Consider the following 16,686-nt stretch of genomic DNA (forward strand, 5'->3'; position numbering starts at 1 on the left):
ACAGAGACAGAGACAGGGAGATAGAGATACAGAGACAGAGAGACAGACAGGGAGACAGAGACAAAGGGAAAGACAGAGACAGACAGAATGCAAGAGAAACAATATGAGAGAGGATGCAAGAGAGAGACAGAGACAGGGATAGAGAGACAGAAACAGACGTACACACAGTGACAGAGACAAAGAGACAGAGAGATAGAGAAAGGCAGAAGAGAGAATGTGAGGCAGAAACAGAGAATGCAAGAGACAGACAGAGACAAAGACAGAGATCTAGAGAGAGAGAGATCTAGAGAGAGAGAGATGGAGATCGAGAGAGAGAGATGGAGATCGAGAGAGAGAGATGGAGATCGAGAGAGAGAGATGGAGATCGAGAGAGATCGAGATCGAGAGGGAGATGGAGAGAAAAGAGAGAGAAGGAGGAAGGGAAAGAGGGAGAGAGAGAGAAGGAGGAAGGGAAGGAGGGAGAGAGAGAGAGAGAGAGAAGGAGGAAGGAAAATAGTCACTTTCTTTTTAAAGGTCCGCTGAGTCATGCATTCTTCCTGCTCAAGAACCAATGAGGTGATTGTCACCATGTCTTAATCCCAAAGAACCCAAGCAGTGAGTCATACACATGGTTATCTGGAAGAAACTAGGAAGTTTTTTTGTCTCCCCCCAGATTTCCTTTCATCACTGAGTACCAAATGGCTAGAAGCAAGAAAGGCTGCCTTGTTCATGCTCTGTTAAATCTTCAGTTACAGAAGTAGAAAGAGTGGGTGCCTGCTTGGCACATCTAGTACTGAGTCACTTGTGTAAATTATTTTTTTCCCACATTTCATTTTTGCAAAAAAATTCAGGATCTTGAGAAGTCTTAGAAATAAGGATTATGTTAAGCTACAATTATTTCTGAAATAATAATGTAGTAATAGTCGAACTCTTCAGTTGTTTGGTTTTAAATATATATGTAACCTTCAGAAGTGATGCATTATTGGATTTGTGGATTAGAGGAAGTTTTCAAGTTTAGCATTCAGTAAAGGAGATTCTAGGTGTTATTTCTATACCATGCACATTTTCTACAGAGACTAACAAGAAGAATCACAAGTTATCCCATATGTATGTCTGACTTTTTTTCTCCCATTGAACCTGAAAAGCCCAGGAAATGAGGGATAGCTCAGGGCAGATCACTCTGAAACAAATTTTGAGAATGTGGATTGCAGTGTAGAATAGTTAAATAGCAGCTTGAGCACTGAATTGGGGGTCAGAAAGGCCGGTTCAGAGTTCTTCAAACACTTATAGATGTATGAGCCCAAGAAAGGTATTCCTTTTAGGAAGGAGCAGGATGCACAAGAGCTCAGTACCAGCCACAGTGGACAGCAGCAGTGAGACAACCCTCCCCCCCCCCCCCCCCCCCCCCCCCAGACATTAATGAGCCAAGTTAGGAAGCACCAGTGGCGTAAGTGGTAAAAGCAACAAAGAAGCTGAAAAGAGATCTGAGCTGCAGCAAAGATGGCAAAGATTAAGGAGGTCTGTCCAGCCCCAGCGGGCATCTTGAATCCAAGAGCTCCATCTGAAGCTATCACTTAGAATTACCATGTCAGTGATTGAAAGATGTTAACAGAGATCTATTTTTCCCCCAATTTCCTCTCCCTATGCTTGTTCAATAACAAGCATTGTATTATATTCTGAGGGCTTCTTTTATACAATATTTCCTATATATTGATTTTGCCTTAAATATCAAGTAGCTAACAGCTGACGGCAATTGAGCAAAACATAAACTAGAGCTGATACTCAAACTTCTGTCTGAATAGCTTTTTAATTGGGGAACTGCATACTATTATTGCATTAATATGTTTTCTTCTGATTCAAATTTGACAAAATGTAAGAGAAAGGGTTCTTACATTTTTTTGATTGTAAGAAAAAGAGAAAGGCAAGCAGGGTATATAGACTGGGGAAGCATGGGTGACATTTAACTCCACCATTTCTAGGACTGTGTTAATACCCGTTTCCAGCATCAGCCACATTTTACTTGCCTCAGGCTAATCTTATTTGGGAAAACTCAGACCTCTTATCTTGGTCATGTTCCTTGGAAGTAGAGATAAACTGAGGCTCACTCAATCCATTAGCTCATAATCTGAAGGTTAGAGATTGTCTAGCATATTGGATTCAAGGCTAGGATTCAAATCTTGTGTCTGATAATTTCTTATTACCTGAGCAGATACAAGTTATTTAACCTCTCAGTTTCCCCAGCAGTTTGCTAGCCTATGTGTTAGAGATCATTTGTAAGCTGGAATGGATGATCCCCACTAATGAAATCACAGATAATCTCCCCAAAATACTCCCCCCCCAAAAGAACCCCTATCCTGGAAATGTTTCTTCTATTCCTTTTAGATATATATGTTGCTCTTTGAGAAAAGCTACTGCCTTTTTGGTCATCTATTTCTTGAAGACAGTCTTATAGGACCTGTCACAATTTCATATTCATCTTCAGTTATCTGTCCTTGATTCAGTGGCTTTTATGATTTTATGAATTCACTTCCATCATATTTTTAGATAATTCCCCCTTTTTATCGTCTTTTGAATGATTGGTGATTTTCTCATCAGAATTTCAATATCAAGAGCTCTTCTGCATCTTGCTTTTACTATGAGATCCTAGTTATTCCATTTGAAGAGTTTTGAATTCTACTCTGCTAAATCTAGAATTACTTCAGCATTTTCTCTTTTCACCATCATAAATTCTAAATGGCATAATCATTTTATCTACATTTTATTATTTCCCTTTCATCAGCCCTCTCTTAGTTCATTGATGTTATGGAATGAGGTATTTGTAAGCCATTGAACATTTATCAGAAGGAAGTCTACTTCCTCCTAATCTGGCAAGGATAAACAACCGGGATAAAGGAGCATTTAGCTTCCCCAGATATTCATGCCCTTCCTCTCCCAAACACGACTAAATTATAGAAATGGTCTTTGAATTGGTACTAACTCTAGAAGGCCTATATCCTAAGGATTTCAATCAATAAAGAAAAAGAACCTACTTATATGTAAAATATATATTTAGAGCAATTATTTGTGTAATGGCAAAATTGTTAAATAAGATAATGTCTATCAATTGGAAAATGGCTGAACAAATTCATATACCATATTTATTCACATACCATAGTAAATAAATAAATTGAATTCTGTTATGCTGTAAGAAATGATGAAAGGGATGATTTGAGAAAGACATCTGAACTAATGCAGAGTGAAGTGAGGATAATCATTGTTTGCTATAAAACCTCCTTTGTTAAAATGAATACTTTTGAATGATTTAAAAGCCATGATTCTGGAGAATTAAAGTTGAGGAATTCAAAATAAGACATAGATACTTGAACATGGAGAAAATTAATTTTTCTTGATTGTGAATATTTGTTATAAGAATTTTGTTTTTCATTTTATTTTCTAGTGCTATGGGTGGTTTGGAGATTTTAAAAAATGCTTGTTATTTGAAAAAAAAAATCTTTAAAAAGAGGACAAGATAGGCCTATGTGATCTTAATCTACTTAAGATCTTTCAGACATTGCACAATTTCTTAGATTGTTCCTCTTGAACAATTCTATATCCATCTCATTCACTATCTATATGTCTATAAAAGATACTTATTTCTATATATTTTTAAGCACTGGAATATTGATATACCAACTCAAAATGTTATCTGTTCAACTGCTTGCCATGATCCTAGCATTATATATTTTGATCCATTTCCTCCTAGTACATATGGTTAGACAGATCTCTTTCAAATGACCATGGAATTCATTGTGAAGGTCTCTAACATTACAGGGATGGATTAGTATAATACTGTTCAGCTGTGGGAATATTTAGAAAATTTTCTGATCAATTCTTCTACTGGGGAATTTGTGTGGAATAACTTTTATGACAAATAGTGAAGAATTTAGATGAAAATATCTCTCTGGTTTATAGAATGGGTGTGCATTAACAGACATGTCTTATTTAAAAGGAGAGCCTTCAAGGTTATATTTTATTGGGGTTTTTGGGTAAGGAAGTTGGGGTTGACAGACTTGCCCAAGGTCATACAGTTAGTAAGTGTCAAATGTCTTAGGTGAGATTTGAACTAAGGTCCTTCTGACTGCAGGGCTGGAGCTCTATCTACTGTGTCACCTAGTTGCCTTTATTTTGTTTTACCAATTTAAATGAACTTTAGAAATCAATGAATAATAGACTGATAGGTTTAAAAATTTTTTAAATTTCTTTTTTAGTTGTATTGTGAAGATATGCTCTACTTTAGAAAAACATATACCTGTTCTGTTTCATGGGACTCTCATAAGTATAGACTAGTCAAGAAAAGATTTAACAGCTATTGGCAAAGTGCAATAGTGGTTTATTTTTCTTTTCTGTTTTTAAAATAAAATTGCTGTTGATATCTTTTGTTTTTAGATTGTAGTGCTCTATCTCACCTCTCCCCTTCCAAAAGCCATAGAAAGACAAAGAATCTTTTAAAAGAAAAAGTGAAAAGAAATGAGGAAAATATAGCAAAATAAATCCATACATTGCTTAAATATAGATATTCAATGACACATGAGGACTCCCCCTTCTTCTAAAAGTTAGAGTAGAAAGAAGTATCATTGTATCTGGTCTTGGGACCAAAGTTCCTTTTAATTTTTTAACATTTAATTTTATTGTTTTGTAATTATTTTTCCCTTTCATATTGTTATAGTCATTTTTATTATTTTCTTGGCTCTGTTTGCTTCTTTTATTTGTTACATACTTAATCAATTCATGTGAGTTTTTTTTAATGCACAGTAATGTTTATCACATCCATGTATCATAATTTCTTTATCTGTTTACCAATTGATTGGCATTGACTTTGCTTCCAATTCTCTTCTGTGCCCTCCAAAAAATGCAACTAAAAGATTTCTGTTGTGTATGGAGCCATTATTTTTGTCAGAAAGGGTTATGGGATTAGCATTGAAGCCTTTGTATTGAAGAATATGGTCATTTTGTCCACTTTATTTTTATAATTTCAAATTGTTTTACATAAACAGTGTATAATGACACCATTTTTTTATAACTAAGTCCTGCCCTATGATATTGACTATTGCTGATCTTTTGTTATTTTGGCTAACTTGTTAGGTGTGAAGTTGTTTTCAAGTGCATTTCTCTACTTGTAATTTGGGACATTTCTTTCACATTATTATTGATAGTTTTTATTCTTCTTTGAGAAGATTCCTTCATATTCTTTGATTACTTTTATGTATTGAGGAATCTTTGGATCTTAAAGTATCAGATCATTCATTGGTTTCTATTGACTTCCTATTATTTGGATGATTTTAAAATTGTGTCAAGTCTAGCATAGATTTCTTCTGGATGTATTTGTTACTGGCATTTTCTGCTTCTCAGTTTCATCTTCAAGGTGATATTGCTTTTTCCTCACATAGTGCAGGACTATACTGTAGTAGAATTCAAATGAGGTGACTCCATTTTCACCCCTATGAGAACAGATCATTATAGAAATGCTAGCAGGCCTTTTCCGTTTTTTATTGTTTGCTTTTATTATTATATTTTATTATGTAAATATAGCATTATACCTATTTATTATCTTCCTAGTAGTTATATCTATAAATGTTATTGATATTATCTAACTCAGTTGCTTCCTTGTAGGCTTTTCTCCCCCCAAAAATCTATTCATTATTTTGTACAGAGTTTCCGATAGAAGCTGTGGGTTATGTATGTATGTATGGCTGGGTGAGTTGGGCCAGGTAAGGGTGGTCACTATGGAGGAAAGGCCAGACTGCTATGCCCATGCGCAACTCAGTGCAGAGTTCTGATTAAAAATTCTGATTTTTTTTTTTTTTTTTTTTTTTATCCAAACTGAAAGTCCTATCATTGTATCTTTTCTTAAGCTTTTCTCTGCTTAAAGCTATTATTAGTCTTCACGGTGATATCTGTTAACAACCCTGCCTTACTATATAATATGTCTTCTATATTTTGGATTCAATGTATCTTTGACTTCAGGGTTATTGCAGTTCAGCCTCAAATTGTTCTCTACTCTGAAATCTTGTCTCTTTGTTCCCTTGTCTTATTGGTATTCATGTCTGGCCAAATCTCAGTAGCATTCAATTTTTTTTTTTCTTATTTTGATTACCCATGAAGGGGCAAAAGTAAGGAATATACATTTATTTATCACTTACTTTGTGAGGCATTGTGCCAAGTGCTTTTTACAAAGATTATTTCACTTGATCTTCACAACAACTGGACATCCCATCCATTAGGTAGTTGAAAGACAAAGGTGGTTTTTAATAAATGTCCTGGTATATGAAAATTGTATATCTATGTATATATATATACACATGATAGTCATATAAGCAATAAAATAGTGAAATATTAAAATAGCACATATTCCATGTAGCAAATATTTTTAATTCATAGAATAACTTCTTATAGAGATTGGAAGGATCTCAATACATAAAATCTTTATTTTTAGGCAACTAATGACCATTTTACAAATGGGGTACTTGAAGACTAGAGCACATATGTGATCCAAAGAAACACAGCCTACAAGATGTTATTTCAACATGTAGCCTGGAGGGAAAGTAGAATACAGATCCTTATCTCACAGTGTAATGCTCATTCCATTGAAACATTCAGAAGGCACTCTAATGATTATATTTTATTACTTTGATGGGTATGTGGTGTCAACAATATGGGTGTTTTTTCTAAGAATAAAGATCAAAAACCTTTTCATTCAGGGCCACCCAAGTCACTTCCAGAGTTGTTCCACTTAATAAAAAGGTGCCATCTAGTTCTCCTGACATTGTGTCATAGAACATTCAGGTTGTTCATTATTCTTCCATCTTGCTACAGGATTAGTTCACCTTGTTGCACATTGTTGGTAATGTGTCAGATGCTATACCTTTCTGTTTGGGAGATTTACAGAGTTAAATTCTTCAATGTCTAAAGAATAATACTACTAGAAGAATGCTGTGGTTGGACCTTTGTTTCAGAGAGAAGCTTGGGGTTATCAGACTTACTGGACAATTTCCCAAAGGCATTTTTTCCTATTGTAATGCTGGAGAAACTGAGCAAAACCGAGATTAGAGACCAATTTAATACTTTATTAAATGGAGTGATTTACTGGGACCAAATGGATCCTTGTGGTCCCAGGGCTGAATGAGACTATCATCTCAAAGAATCCAGCCATCAATATCAGATAACAAGGTTCTTTTATTGGGTAACAAGAACAATGCCATAATGGGGAAGGTACCTGGGTGGGGATGGCCTAATGGGGGAGGCACCTAGGATGACATACTGGAGAGCTCCTGATATTCTAATGATTTCTAAAATGATAAAGACCTTTATCACATTAAACATTAAGAGGGAATAAGTATAACCTAAAGTCTAAGATATAAGACCTTTATCCTATCAAACATTAAGAGGGAAAGGTTATGACCTGAGGCAGAGTAAATAGGACAATGGGGGAACTAGGTCAGGACATTAAAAGGGAACTGAGGCACAACACTATTTCAGTAATTTTTCACACTGTTCTATTTCATTAGCTGTGTAATATACAGCCATCACTCACAAATAAATGAAGACATAAGAACTTCAGCTGATTCTTCATGGATTATGTGAAGTCACATTCTAGGAAATATTCAGACTGAGATATAATTTTGTAGGGTTTTTTCCTTCCCTGAAACTATTGGCAGTAGAATTAATGGGGAGGTAAGGGGACTCAGTACAATGACATCATTGCTAATTATACATAAATGTTTCATTCATTGTTGTGCAAAACTTGCCACTTTTTAAAAAAATGATTAATTCAATTTCACTTTTATACTGTAGTATCTTCCCAAGAATGACTCCCCATCGCAGACAACCCTCCTCTACAACAATAAAAAACATTAAACAAAACCATTTGTATGGTAAGTCTCACATAGCACCCACAGTACATCACGGAAGGCTATGTTCTATCATGTAATCTAGAATCCCTCTTTCAACCCAGGCTGTTCCAGAATCTATCTGAAACTGCAGAATGTTAGGAAGATCAATAACTCCCAGGAATTCTCTCTCCCTTCATGTTCCTCCTTCACCTCTTTGCTCTTTGAAGCTGTCTAGAACACATCACAACTGCTTGGTTGCTCACATGTATTAAGATAAGATGATGCAAGTTACTAATTCTACCTTTTTCTATATCATGTAGAAATCTGCCATCATCTGATCTATTAATATAAACTAAGGACATCTAGACCTTGCCATCTGTCCTGCTTAGGACTCCTAAACCTTTTCACAAATGGTGCAGCTAAATTAATTTTATGTGTTGTCTTCTGCAAGAAGAATGTGAGTTTTTTAAGAGCAGCTATCATGTTATTTTTTCTATTTGTATTTCCAGAGCTTCGCTCAAGTGGTTGTTAGATAAGTACTTAATAATTTTTTCTCTCGCTTTCTTCTCCTTCCTTCTTTTTCTTCCTTCTTCCCTTTCTTTGTTTCTAGTTTATCTAATTTCTTTTGTTCTCTTGTGTTGTATTCAATAGCATTATGATTGTCATATCTATTCATCTTCTCACTCATTGTTCCTTACCATGAAATAAAGTTTTATTTTATTCAAATTCTCCAATCAGTTCCTCAAATAATGGGCTCATTATTTGCTTTTTTTCTGTTTCCTTTTTGAAAGGAATCCTTTTGAAAGTTTTATGTAATCAAAATAATTTACTTTATCTTCTGTAACTGTCTCTTTCTCTTGTTTGGTTAAGAATATAATTCATACCCATAAATATAAGAGGTGTATAATCTGTTCTTCTTTAATGTAAACACCATATCCATTTAGAACATATTATGGAATATGACATGAAACATTGGTCAAAGCCTAATTTCTGCCAGATTTCCTTCCAGTTTTTCCAGCATTTTTTTTTAATCAAATAGGGCATTCTTTTCTGAGCATGCTTTCTCTCTCTCTCTCTCTCTCTGTCTCTCTCTCTCTCTCTGTGTTTTTTTGTCTCTTTTTCCCTCCCTCCCCCCCTCTTTCTCCTTCCCTCCACCCTTCTCTCTTTTTCTGTGTGTGTATGTTACATATTTATTGAACACTGGGTTATTGATTTCAAATGTTTCTGATTCTTCCCTATTTAGTCTGTTCCATTTATCTACCTCCCTATTTTTAAATATATAATTTATAGTTTTGATGATTGCTAGTTTGAGGTCTAGAAGTGTTATTGACTCTCCATCCTTTCCTGTTTGAGTCACTTCCCTTGATAGTCTACTTCTTCTGTTTTTCCCAATTGAATTTTGTTATTATATTATCAATTTCTATGATTTATCCCTATGATCATTTGATTTGTCTAGCACTAAAATGTAAAATTAATTATGGTGATGTCATTTTTATTATATGAAAACAGCCTCCCCTGAGTCATGAATATTCCTCCAGCTATTTAAATTATTATTTATTTCATTGAACAGGAGAATTTTGTAATTTAATCTATATGAGTAATTTGTGTGCTTTGGTAGATTGATTCCTAGATGCTTGCTGTCTTGACTGAAGTTTTTCTATTCTGCCAATGATCTCTGCTGTGCAGGCCATAAATTCTGCTTTCACAATTTTTAGTTCTCTTTTAAATCATTCAGGAGCGTCTTGTTATTTTTCTGTGCTCTCTTGGGAATCTGCAGGTTCCTCTGTCTCATCAGGTATTAATTCATTTTCCTTTTCCTTGAGGCATTTATTCACAGCTGTTTGGAGATTTTAGCTCATGTGCAGGCCCTTCTTTCACTATTAATATTTTTCATGCTGTTTTATCTGCTAGGTTAGAAGTCTCTAATCAAATTTTCTTCTGAGATCTTTGGTCATTATATATTTTTTAATATATTTTCCTATATTGGGCACTTTCTGACTCTTTCTTTGATACTGATTTCCTGGGGGGCTGGACTTAAAAGTTGGACAGTTCTGTTTCTGCCTCAGGTCACTTCTGGTAGTATAGAACTGACTCCAGTTGGATGCTGAGCACTTTCTCTCTCAGACTTAGTGGAATGTCATGAAGTCACACAGATGTGTCCTTTTCCCAATTAACTGCTTCTCTGTTCTCTGGGTGAATTCTGTTGCTGAGGTTCATTGCTGTCACACTGGTGTCCCGTATTCCATGGCACTGATGTATGTGTTGTGGAGGTAAGGTTAAGTTCCTTTGCAAATCCATGAGTCAGCTTGTATAGCCTGAAGCAGTTTCTAATTGGTGGAAGATGAGGTACTAAGAGACCATGGTAAATGAATAACAGTCTTCTGTGTTTTTTTGTATTATTACTCCATTTGGTTCTGGGTGTAACAGACAATGGAAGTAATTGAAACTATTTTATTTCTTGGACATAATTTTTTGGAGAGTTTTGAGAAGTTGTAAAGATCACAGAAACTTTCTAGTGCTCCATTTTGTTGATTGCATGACTTTGATGTTTTGAGCATATAATGTATTTAGTTTTTATCTACTTTTATCTCTACTGATAATTTTTCTTTCATAATTATAATTGGTTTCCAAAACAGTTGGACAAGTTCATAGCCCCACCAACAGTCCATCCCTTAGTTTGCTTATCTTTCCATGTACTTTCCATGTACATGTTTAATATTTTTGCTTTTTATCATCATTGTCAATTTGATAGTTGTGAAGTGACCATTCACAATTATTTTAATCTGTAATTCTTAAGTGATTCCTCCCCCATATTTTTGTGGGTACATCTACTTCTTTGGAAATCTTCCTTGACATCTACCATAATTTGCTTATGTAGTATTTGTCCATGTCCTGATTTTTCCTTCTGGAGACATGAAAAATAAGTTTAATTCTCTCTGACAGTCTTTTAAATATTTGAATGTCCCTTCTCTTCTCAGTCTAAACATACCCACTTCCTTCAACTGTTCCTAATATGAAAGAGTCAAGGCTCTTCACCATCTTCATCATCTCATTACCCTCCTTTCAATAATTTATAACTTATCAATGTTTGTTTTAAACTATGGACTACAGAACTGAACCTAGTACTCCAAAAGAGAGCTACAAAAAACAGAGCATAGGAGAACTATTATCTATCTCCCTATTCCTGTAAGTTGTAGCTCCATTAAGGCAACATTTACTTTTTGGATTGCCATATCACACTGCTCACTCATATTGAGCTTACAGACACCTACCCCGCCAAGTCTTTTTTACTTACACATGATAAGGAACTTGATTCTTAAATAAGAAACTATATTTATCCCTATTGAATTTCATCTTTTTAAATTGAGCCCAACGCTGATTCCAATGTCCTTCTTGTTAGCTATGCAGTTTTGAGTGATTTGAAACTGTCACAAGCATGCCATATATACTTTTACCCAAGTTTTATGATAAAGGTGTTAACACAGAACCAAGCCCAGATCCCTTGGAGATTAATTGGATTTGAAGTCTAATTAATAGTAGACTTGAAGCCTCTTTCCATGCTGACACTGAGACATTCCAAGTTTTGAATCCAGTTTTATTTCTGTAATTTCTCCACAGGAATAGCATGATAAGCCTTCTCAAAACTTTTCTAACATATTGGTAAACTGTATCCACAGCATTTCCCTAATCTAATAATTTAGTAGTCCTATCAAAAGACAAAATAAGATTAATCTGGCATGATTGATTGATTGTTGTCCTTCATTCTCAAATAGGGCCAAAATGACATTACTATATTAGAGTTGAGTTGCAGTATGTCTGATGGTGGATGATCAGCCTGAAATGAGTTCAAAAGTGCTCTGCCACAGGTTAGACACAAAAACTCCCTATGAACATTTGGGGTGGCTTCTCTAACTTTGTACATTTCACATTTCTCCTGGGCTAATTCAATTCTTCTGTGCTCATAGAACACAGTACAGGGCTTGCCATACTGGGTGGTTCTGTGCCAGTATCTCCCATGTCATACAATCAATTCTAAAGTTGTTAAGAAGGACTTTGGAAGTGTCCTTGTATCTCTTTTTCTGACTGCCTTGTGAGCACTTGCCATATGTGAGTTCTGCATAAAATAATCTTTTTGGCAAGCGTACATTTGGCATTTGAATAGTGTGGCCAGCCCAACGGAGCTGTGCTCTCTGCAGTAAGTTTGAATACTTGGCAGTTTAATTTGAAAAAGAACCTCAGTATCTGGTATTTTATCCTGCCAGGTGATCTTCAGAATGTTCCTAAGACAATTCAAATGGAAGTGATTTGGTTTCCTGGCACGGCTCTGGTATTCTGTCCAGGTTTCACAGATAGACACTAATGAGGTCAGCACATTGGTTCTGTGGAGCTTCAGTTTGGTAGTCAGTCTAATACCTCTCTACTCCCACACCTTCCTTTGGAGCCTCCCAAACACTGAGCTAGCTCTGGCAATGAGTGTATCTATCCTATTATCAATGTAGACATCCATGGAAAGCATACTGACAAGGTAAGAGAACTTAACCATAGCATTCAAAACTTCTCCATATGTTATGAGTGATGGTTCCACATGTGGATGGGTGGGAGTACTGGCTGATAGAGGACCTGTGTTTTCTTGGTGTTAGACCAAAATAGATTTTTTAAAATCTGGCATGACTTGTTTATGATAAGCCATACTGACTTTTTCTAATTCCCATTGCTTTTGTGAAGATCGTGTATTTTAAGATCAGCACAAGACAGGAATTCAGGTTAGGGGAAAATCGTCAGTCTTTATTCTCAGTGAAGAAGGATCGGAGGTGGAAGAGAATCGGCCATAGCAATGTGTGCAGCTGAGTCAAGAAGCTAACTCGACCAGCAGCCACACAACCAGCAGCTCAGAGTCTCGAACCCAGCCCAATCTCCCCCAGCTTCTCTTCCTGTCTCTCTCTCTGCCTCCACCCACCAAAATCGTCATTTCCTATACAACACATCAGGACTTGCACGGAGAGTGGGCAGGGACCATTCTTTATCCAATCATGTATATTAATAGAGTATAGCCCAATTACTATCTAGCCTCATGTACTTGGGACCTCAGTGCATCAGCTCAAACCTCAGCCCATTACAGCTTTAATGACTCCTTTTAGAACTTTCTTAGGAATCAAAGTCAAGCTCTCTGACCTGAAGTTTAAAGACTGTATTCTCTTCCATTTTTGAATAACTGGGACAACATTCTAATTTTCCAATTCCTTTTCTAATCTTGTGGTTCCTCTAATTTTCCCTCATGATTTCTTAGATTTCACTGAATGACTCAGAAATTATATCCACCAGTTTTCTGTATATATGGTTAAAAGTTCTCCAGCCTTGAATTAATCAAGGGCAGCTGGTTCTTCTCCTACTGTCTTTTTCAGCATGAACTCATGACTGATCTACTTCCTACACCCTTGTTTCCCTATTAAGTATAATTCTATACTGAATACTTAGTGTGCAGATATGTGGGTGTATGTTCAACCCTTCTTTTTCTGTCTCGGACAATACTTCTTCCATATGTTTATATACTCTTCTCCCACAGCCTAATTTTGATAACTAGTAAATTCCTCTCCTTTCTTTGTTAGAATATTCTTTTTTCTTTCCCTATCTTTTCCTTTTTTTTGTTTTTACAAGAGCAATAAAAACAGAACACCATACTCCGTGTCCTTAAGTTTTGTCTCCTGAGATCTCACAGTTCAAAACATTACTATCATTTGAACATCAAGATAGGAACTGGTACCATAAAATCTCATGCTTCCTTCAATGAGGCATTACTTACATTCTATACTCAACAGCTATTATAATAGCTCAATAATAGCTCAATTATATTCCCATTTCCTGACAGGTACTTCGAAGCAGTGATTCAGAACTCCTAGCAAGTGATTTGCAAACCATGTTTCCCAACCATTCACTACTCCCTCATATCTATCCATTTCATTTCCATTCCCTCAGTACCCCATCCATTGTTCCCCCTGAACTATATACTCCTTAATGATCACACTTGCCTTCGTTTTAAAACTATTCTTTCTCCTATTTTTTTTTTTTTTTTGCCTTCACTAAGACATGACTCCTTCTTACCTCACTACTTCCTTGTTTCTCTTGTCATACTTTCTAGTTCTGGCTATACATTCTCTCATTTCTCCCTATCGCACCTTCTAGACCCTTCCCAAACTAACATTTTATATTAAGCAACTTCTTTTTCTGTCCATGCTTTCCAAATTTATCTATTAGCACAAATCCTTTCTACAGGATGATAAAGCTATTTTTTTTTAATTATCATGTTCTTCTGGGTGACCTGTGATTCTTAAGTTATCTTTGTGTATTCTACCTTCAAGGACAATCATTTAGATTCAGACAAAATTCATGTATTCTTTTTAAAGTTATTGTCTTTATGTTTCTCTTGCCAAATTTTTTTTTTTTTTTTTGACTCACATTTGTGTATATGTGTGTGTATTCTACATCTGTCATTTTCTCTTTTGCTTTGTTCAGTTCTTTGGAGAGAAGTCTCTTTGTATTTTTAAAATTGTGAATTTTATTCTTTTTTTTTCCTCATCGGGGAACCCTATTTTCCAACCTAATTTCATTCTTTATATCTTATTTTAATAGTTTTATTTACCTTTTGACCTATTCTAGTATTCCTTGCTATTGTTTCATGATTTCTAAGAAGCCCAGACCCAGAGAAAGAATTGTTGATGTCTGAATGTAGATTGAAGCATACTCACTTTTTCCTTTAATTTTCTTAAGGGTTTTTTTGGGGGGTACAGAAAGGAGGAACCTATATTTTCTTTTACAACATAATTGTTTTGGAAATGTTTTGCATGTCTACACATGTATAACCTATATTGAATTGCTTGTATCCTCAAAGGAGGAGTGTGGTAGCAAGGGAGTAAGAGAAAGAATCTAAAATACAAAGTTTTAAAAATGAATGTTAAAAATCTGGAGGAAAATAAAATACTAGCTAGCTAAATTAAAAAAAAATAGTCCAGTGAATTCTTTTTGATTGAGAATTTGGGGTCTTCTTTTATTCATTATATAGTATTTATTTACTAATCTTTGGTCACTCTTTGATCTTTTTACTTCCTTCTGTCTTTAGGAGCCTCTCTGTTGGTTTATCTGCTTGTGGCCTAGTTGTATTACCAGGAATTCTCCCCTACATTCTTCAATTTTCAGCTTTTCTCTCCAATTCTCTCTTTTGTTTTGGTTTCTTTTCTTGTTTTTGGTTTCTCTCTTCCGCGGTGCAGTAGAAGGTCCTTCTCCTTTCCCTCAGAGTGTCTTCAACCACTTGAGTAGAGTACTGAGGCCTTGACTTTTATTATTGTTATCAGTCTTGTCCAACTCTTGGATTTCTTGGCAAAGAATCTGGAGTTTTGCCATTTCCTTCTCCAGCTCATTTCACAGATGAACAAACTGAGGTAAATTTTATCACACAGTTAGTCTCTGAGATCAGATTTGAACTTGGGAAGAAGAATCTGAAGAGATTCTAAGTACAGTTTTCTGGTGTTATTTCAGGGTTTTTTTTTTTTTTTTGTTTTGTTTTTAAACCTTGTGTGGAATTTTGGTCATCTCTTCCTGTAGTTTTAGCCTTAGCTATTATGTGTCTGGAACACAATTCCTTATCCTGGCTTTGAATTGATAGAAATTCTTGAAAAACAACTATTTTTTCCTGATCATGGGATCTATTTCATTATTTTAAAGTCACTACCTAAAATGTCAGCCATCCTCTAATCTAATCCTTCTAAATGAGGAAGCTAAGGCCCAGAAAGACTAATTTGTCACTACATGTATGTCAGTCAGGCCCAGAACCTAGATTTTGCTTTCTAGTTCCCAGGTTTTTCTACCCTGCTATAGAGACATCCATTTCATAGAAGCTGGATTCCCCTAAATAACTGAACTCAATCCATTATCATTACTTTCTACATTTAAGAAACTTCCTTTAGAAATTTATTTCAGATCATCCTTAAATTTCTAGCTGATCCTAGTCAGATTTGCCTATTTTTGAGGAAGACTTGAACAACAATAATATATAAATGTAGCAGTGAGAATTAAAAACTATTAGAATTTGTATAAACAACATACTTTTCCTACATTTCATTATCATCCTCCTAGTTTAATCTCACTTTTTTTTCATTCTTCCTGACAGGGATTTGATAAACAAGTGGATGTGTCATATATTGCCAAATATTACAACATGAGCAAAAGCAAAGTAGACAACCAGTTCTACAGTGTAGAAGTGGGAGATTCAACATTCACAGTTCTCAAACGCTACCAGAATCTAAAGCCTATTGGCTCTGGGGCTCAGGGAATCGTTTGGTAAGTTGAATGATATTCATCTTGTAGTTTTACTATATCTTCTCCTTGTTATTGCTAACAAACAAAAGCAAAAACACAAACCTCATTGGAGGGGAAAAGAAATACATTCTGTTGTAGAAAGTTTATTACCTCAATAAACATGAATTTGCTAGTTAATTTTAGAGCCATACAAGAGAAAAACTATTGCCAATAATTCTTGGGTTTTGATGTTTCAATATTTGTGTTGCAAAAAAAAAAAAAAAAATTTAGCAAGGAGGTTAGTGATAAGTACTAAAAGAGACCGCTTTGAAACATTAATGAGAATTCAAACATATTTGATGTTTGAGTCTTAAATTCCACCAAAAAAAACCCCAAACTCTAGTACATCTTTGGAATAAGTGAAACTTGTCAATAGATCTGTGAAAAATTTTTAAAATGAGAACTGAACTTGTTTTGAGCTCAAAATTCACTTTTACTTTTGTGACATTGAGCAAGTTAATCTTTTTGAATTTCAGATTCCTTTCAGAGT

The 16,686-nt window shown here is 35.2% G+C and overlaps 1 protein-coding gene across 5 annotated transcripts in view; it reads left to right on the forward strand.

Annotated features, from left to right (window-relative positions):
* The window catches only part of MAPK10 (mitogen-activated protein kinase 10), a 164,134-nt gene that overhangs the window by 80,527 nt on the left and 66,921 nt on the right, over positions 1 to 16,686 (forward strand). For all 5 annotated transcript variants that reach the window (XM_031943141.1, XM_031943138.1, XM_031943140.1 and 2 more), the window contains one exon: positions 16,009 to 16,178. In XM_031943141.1, the coding sequence (XP_031799001.1) occupies positions 16,009 to 16,178 (170 nt within the window). The remainder of the gene's footprint in view (positions 1 to 16,008; positions 16,179 to 16,686) is intronic.

This window comes from Sarcophilus harrisii, chromosome 6 (genome assembly GCF_902635505.1).
Source record: "Sarcophilus harrisii chromosome 6, mSarHar1.11, whole genome shotgun sequence".
Lineage (NCBI taxonomy): Eukaryota > Metazoa > Chordata > Mammalia > Dasyuromorphia > Dasyuridae > Sarcophilus > Sarcophilus harrisii.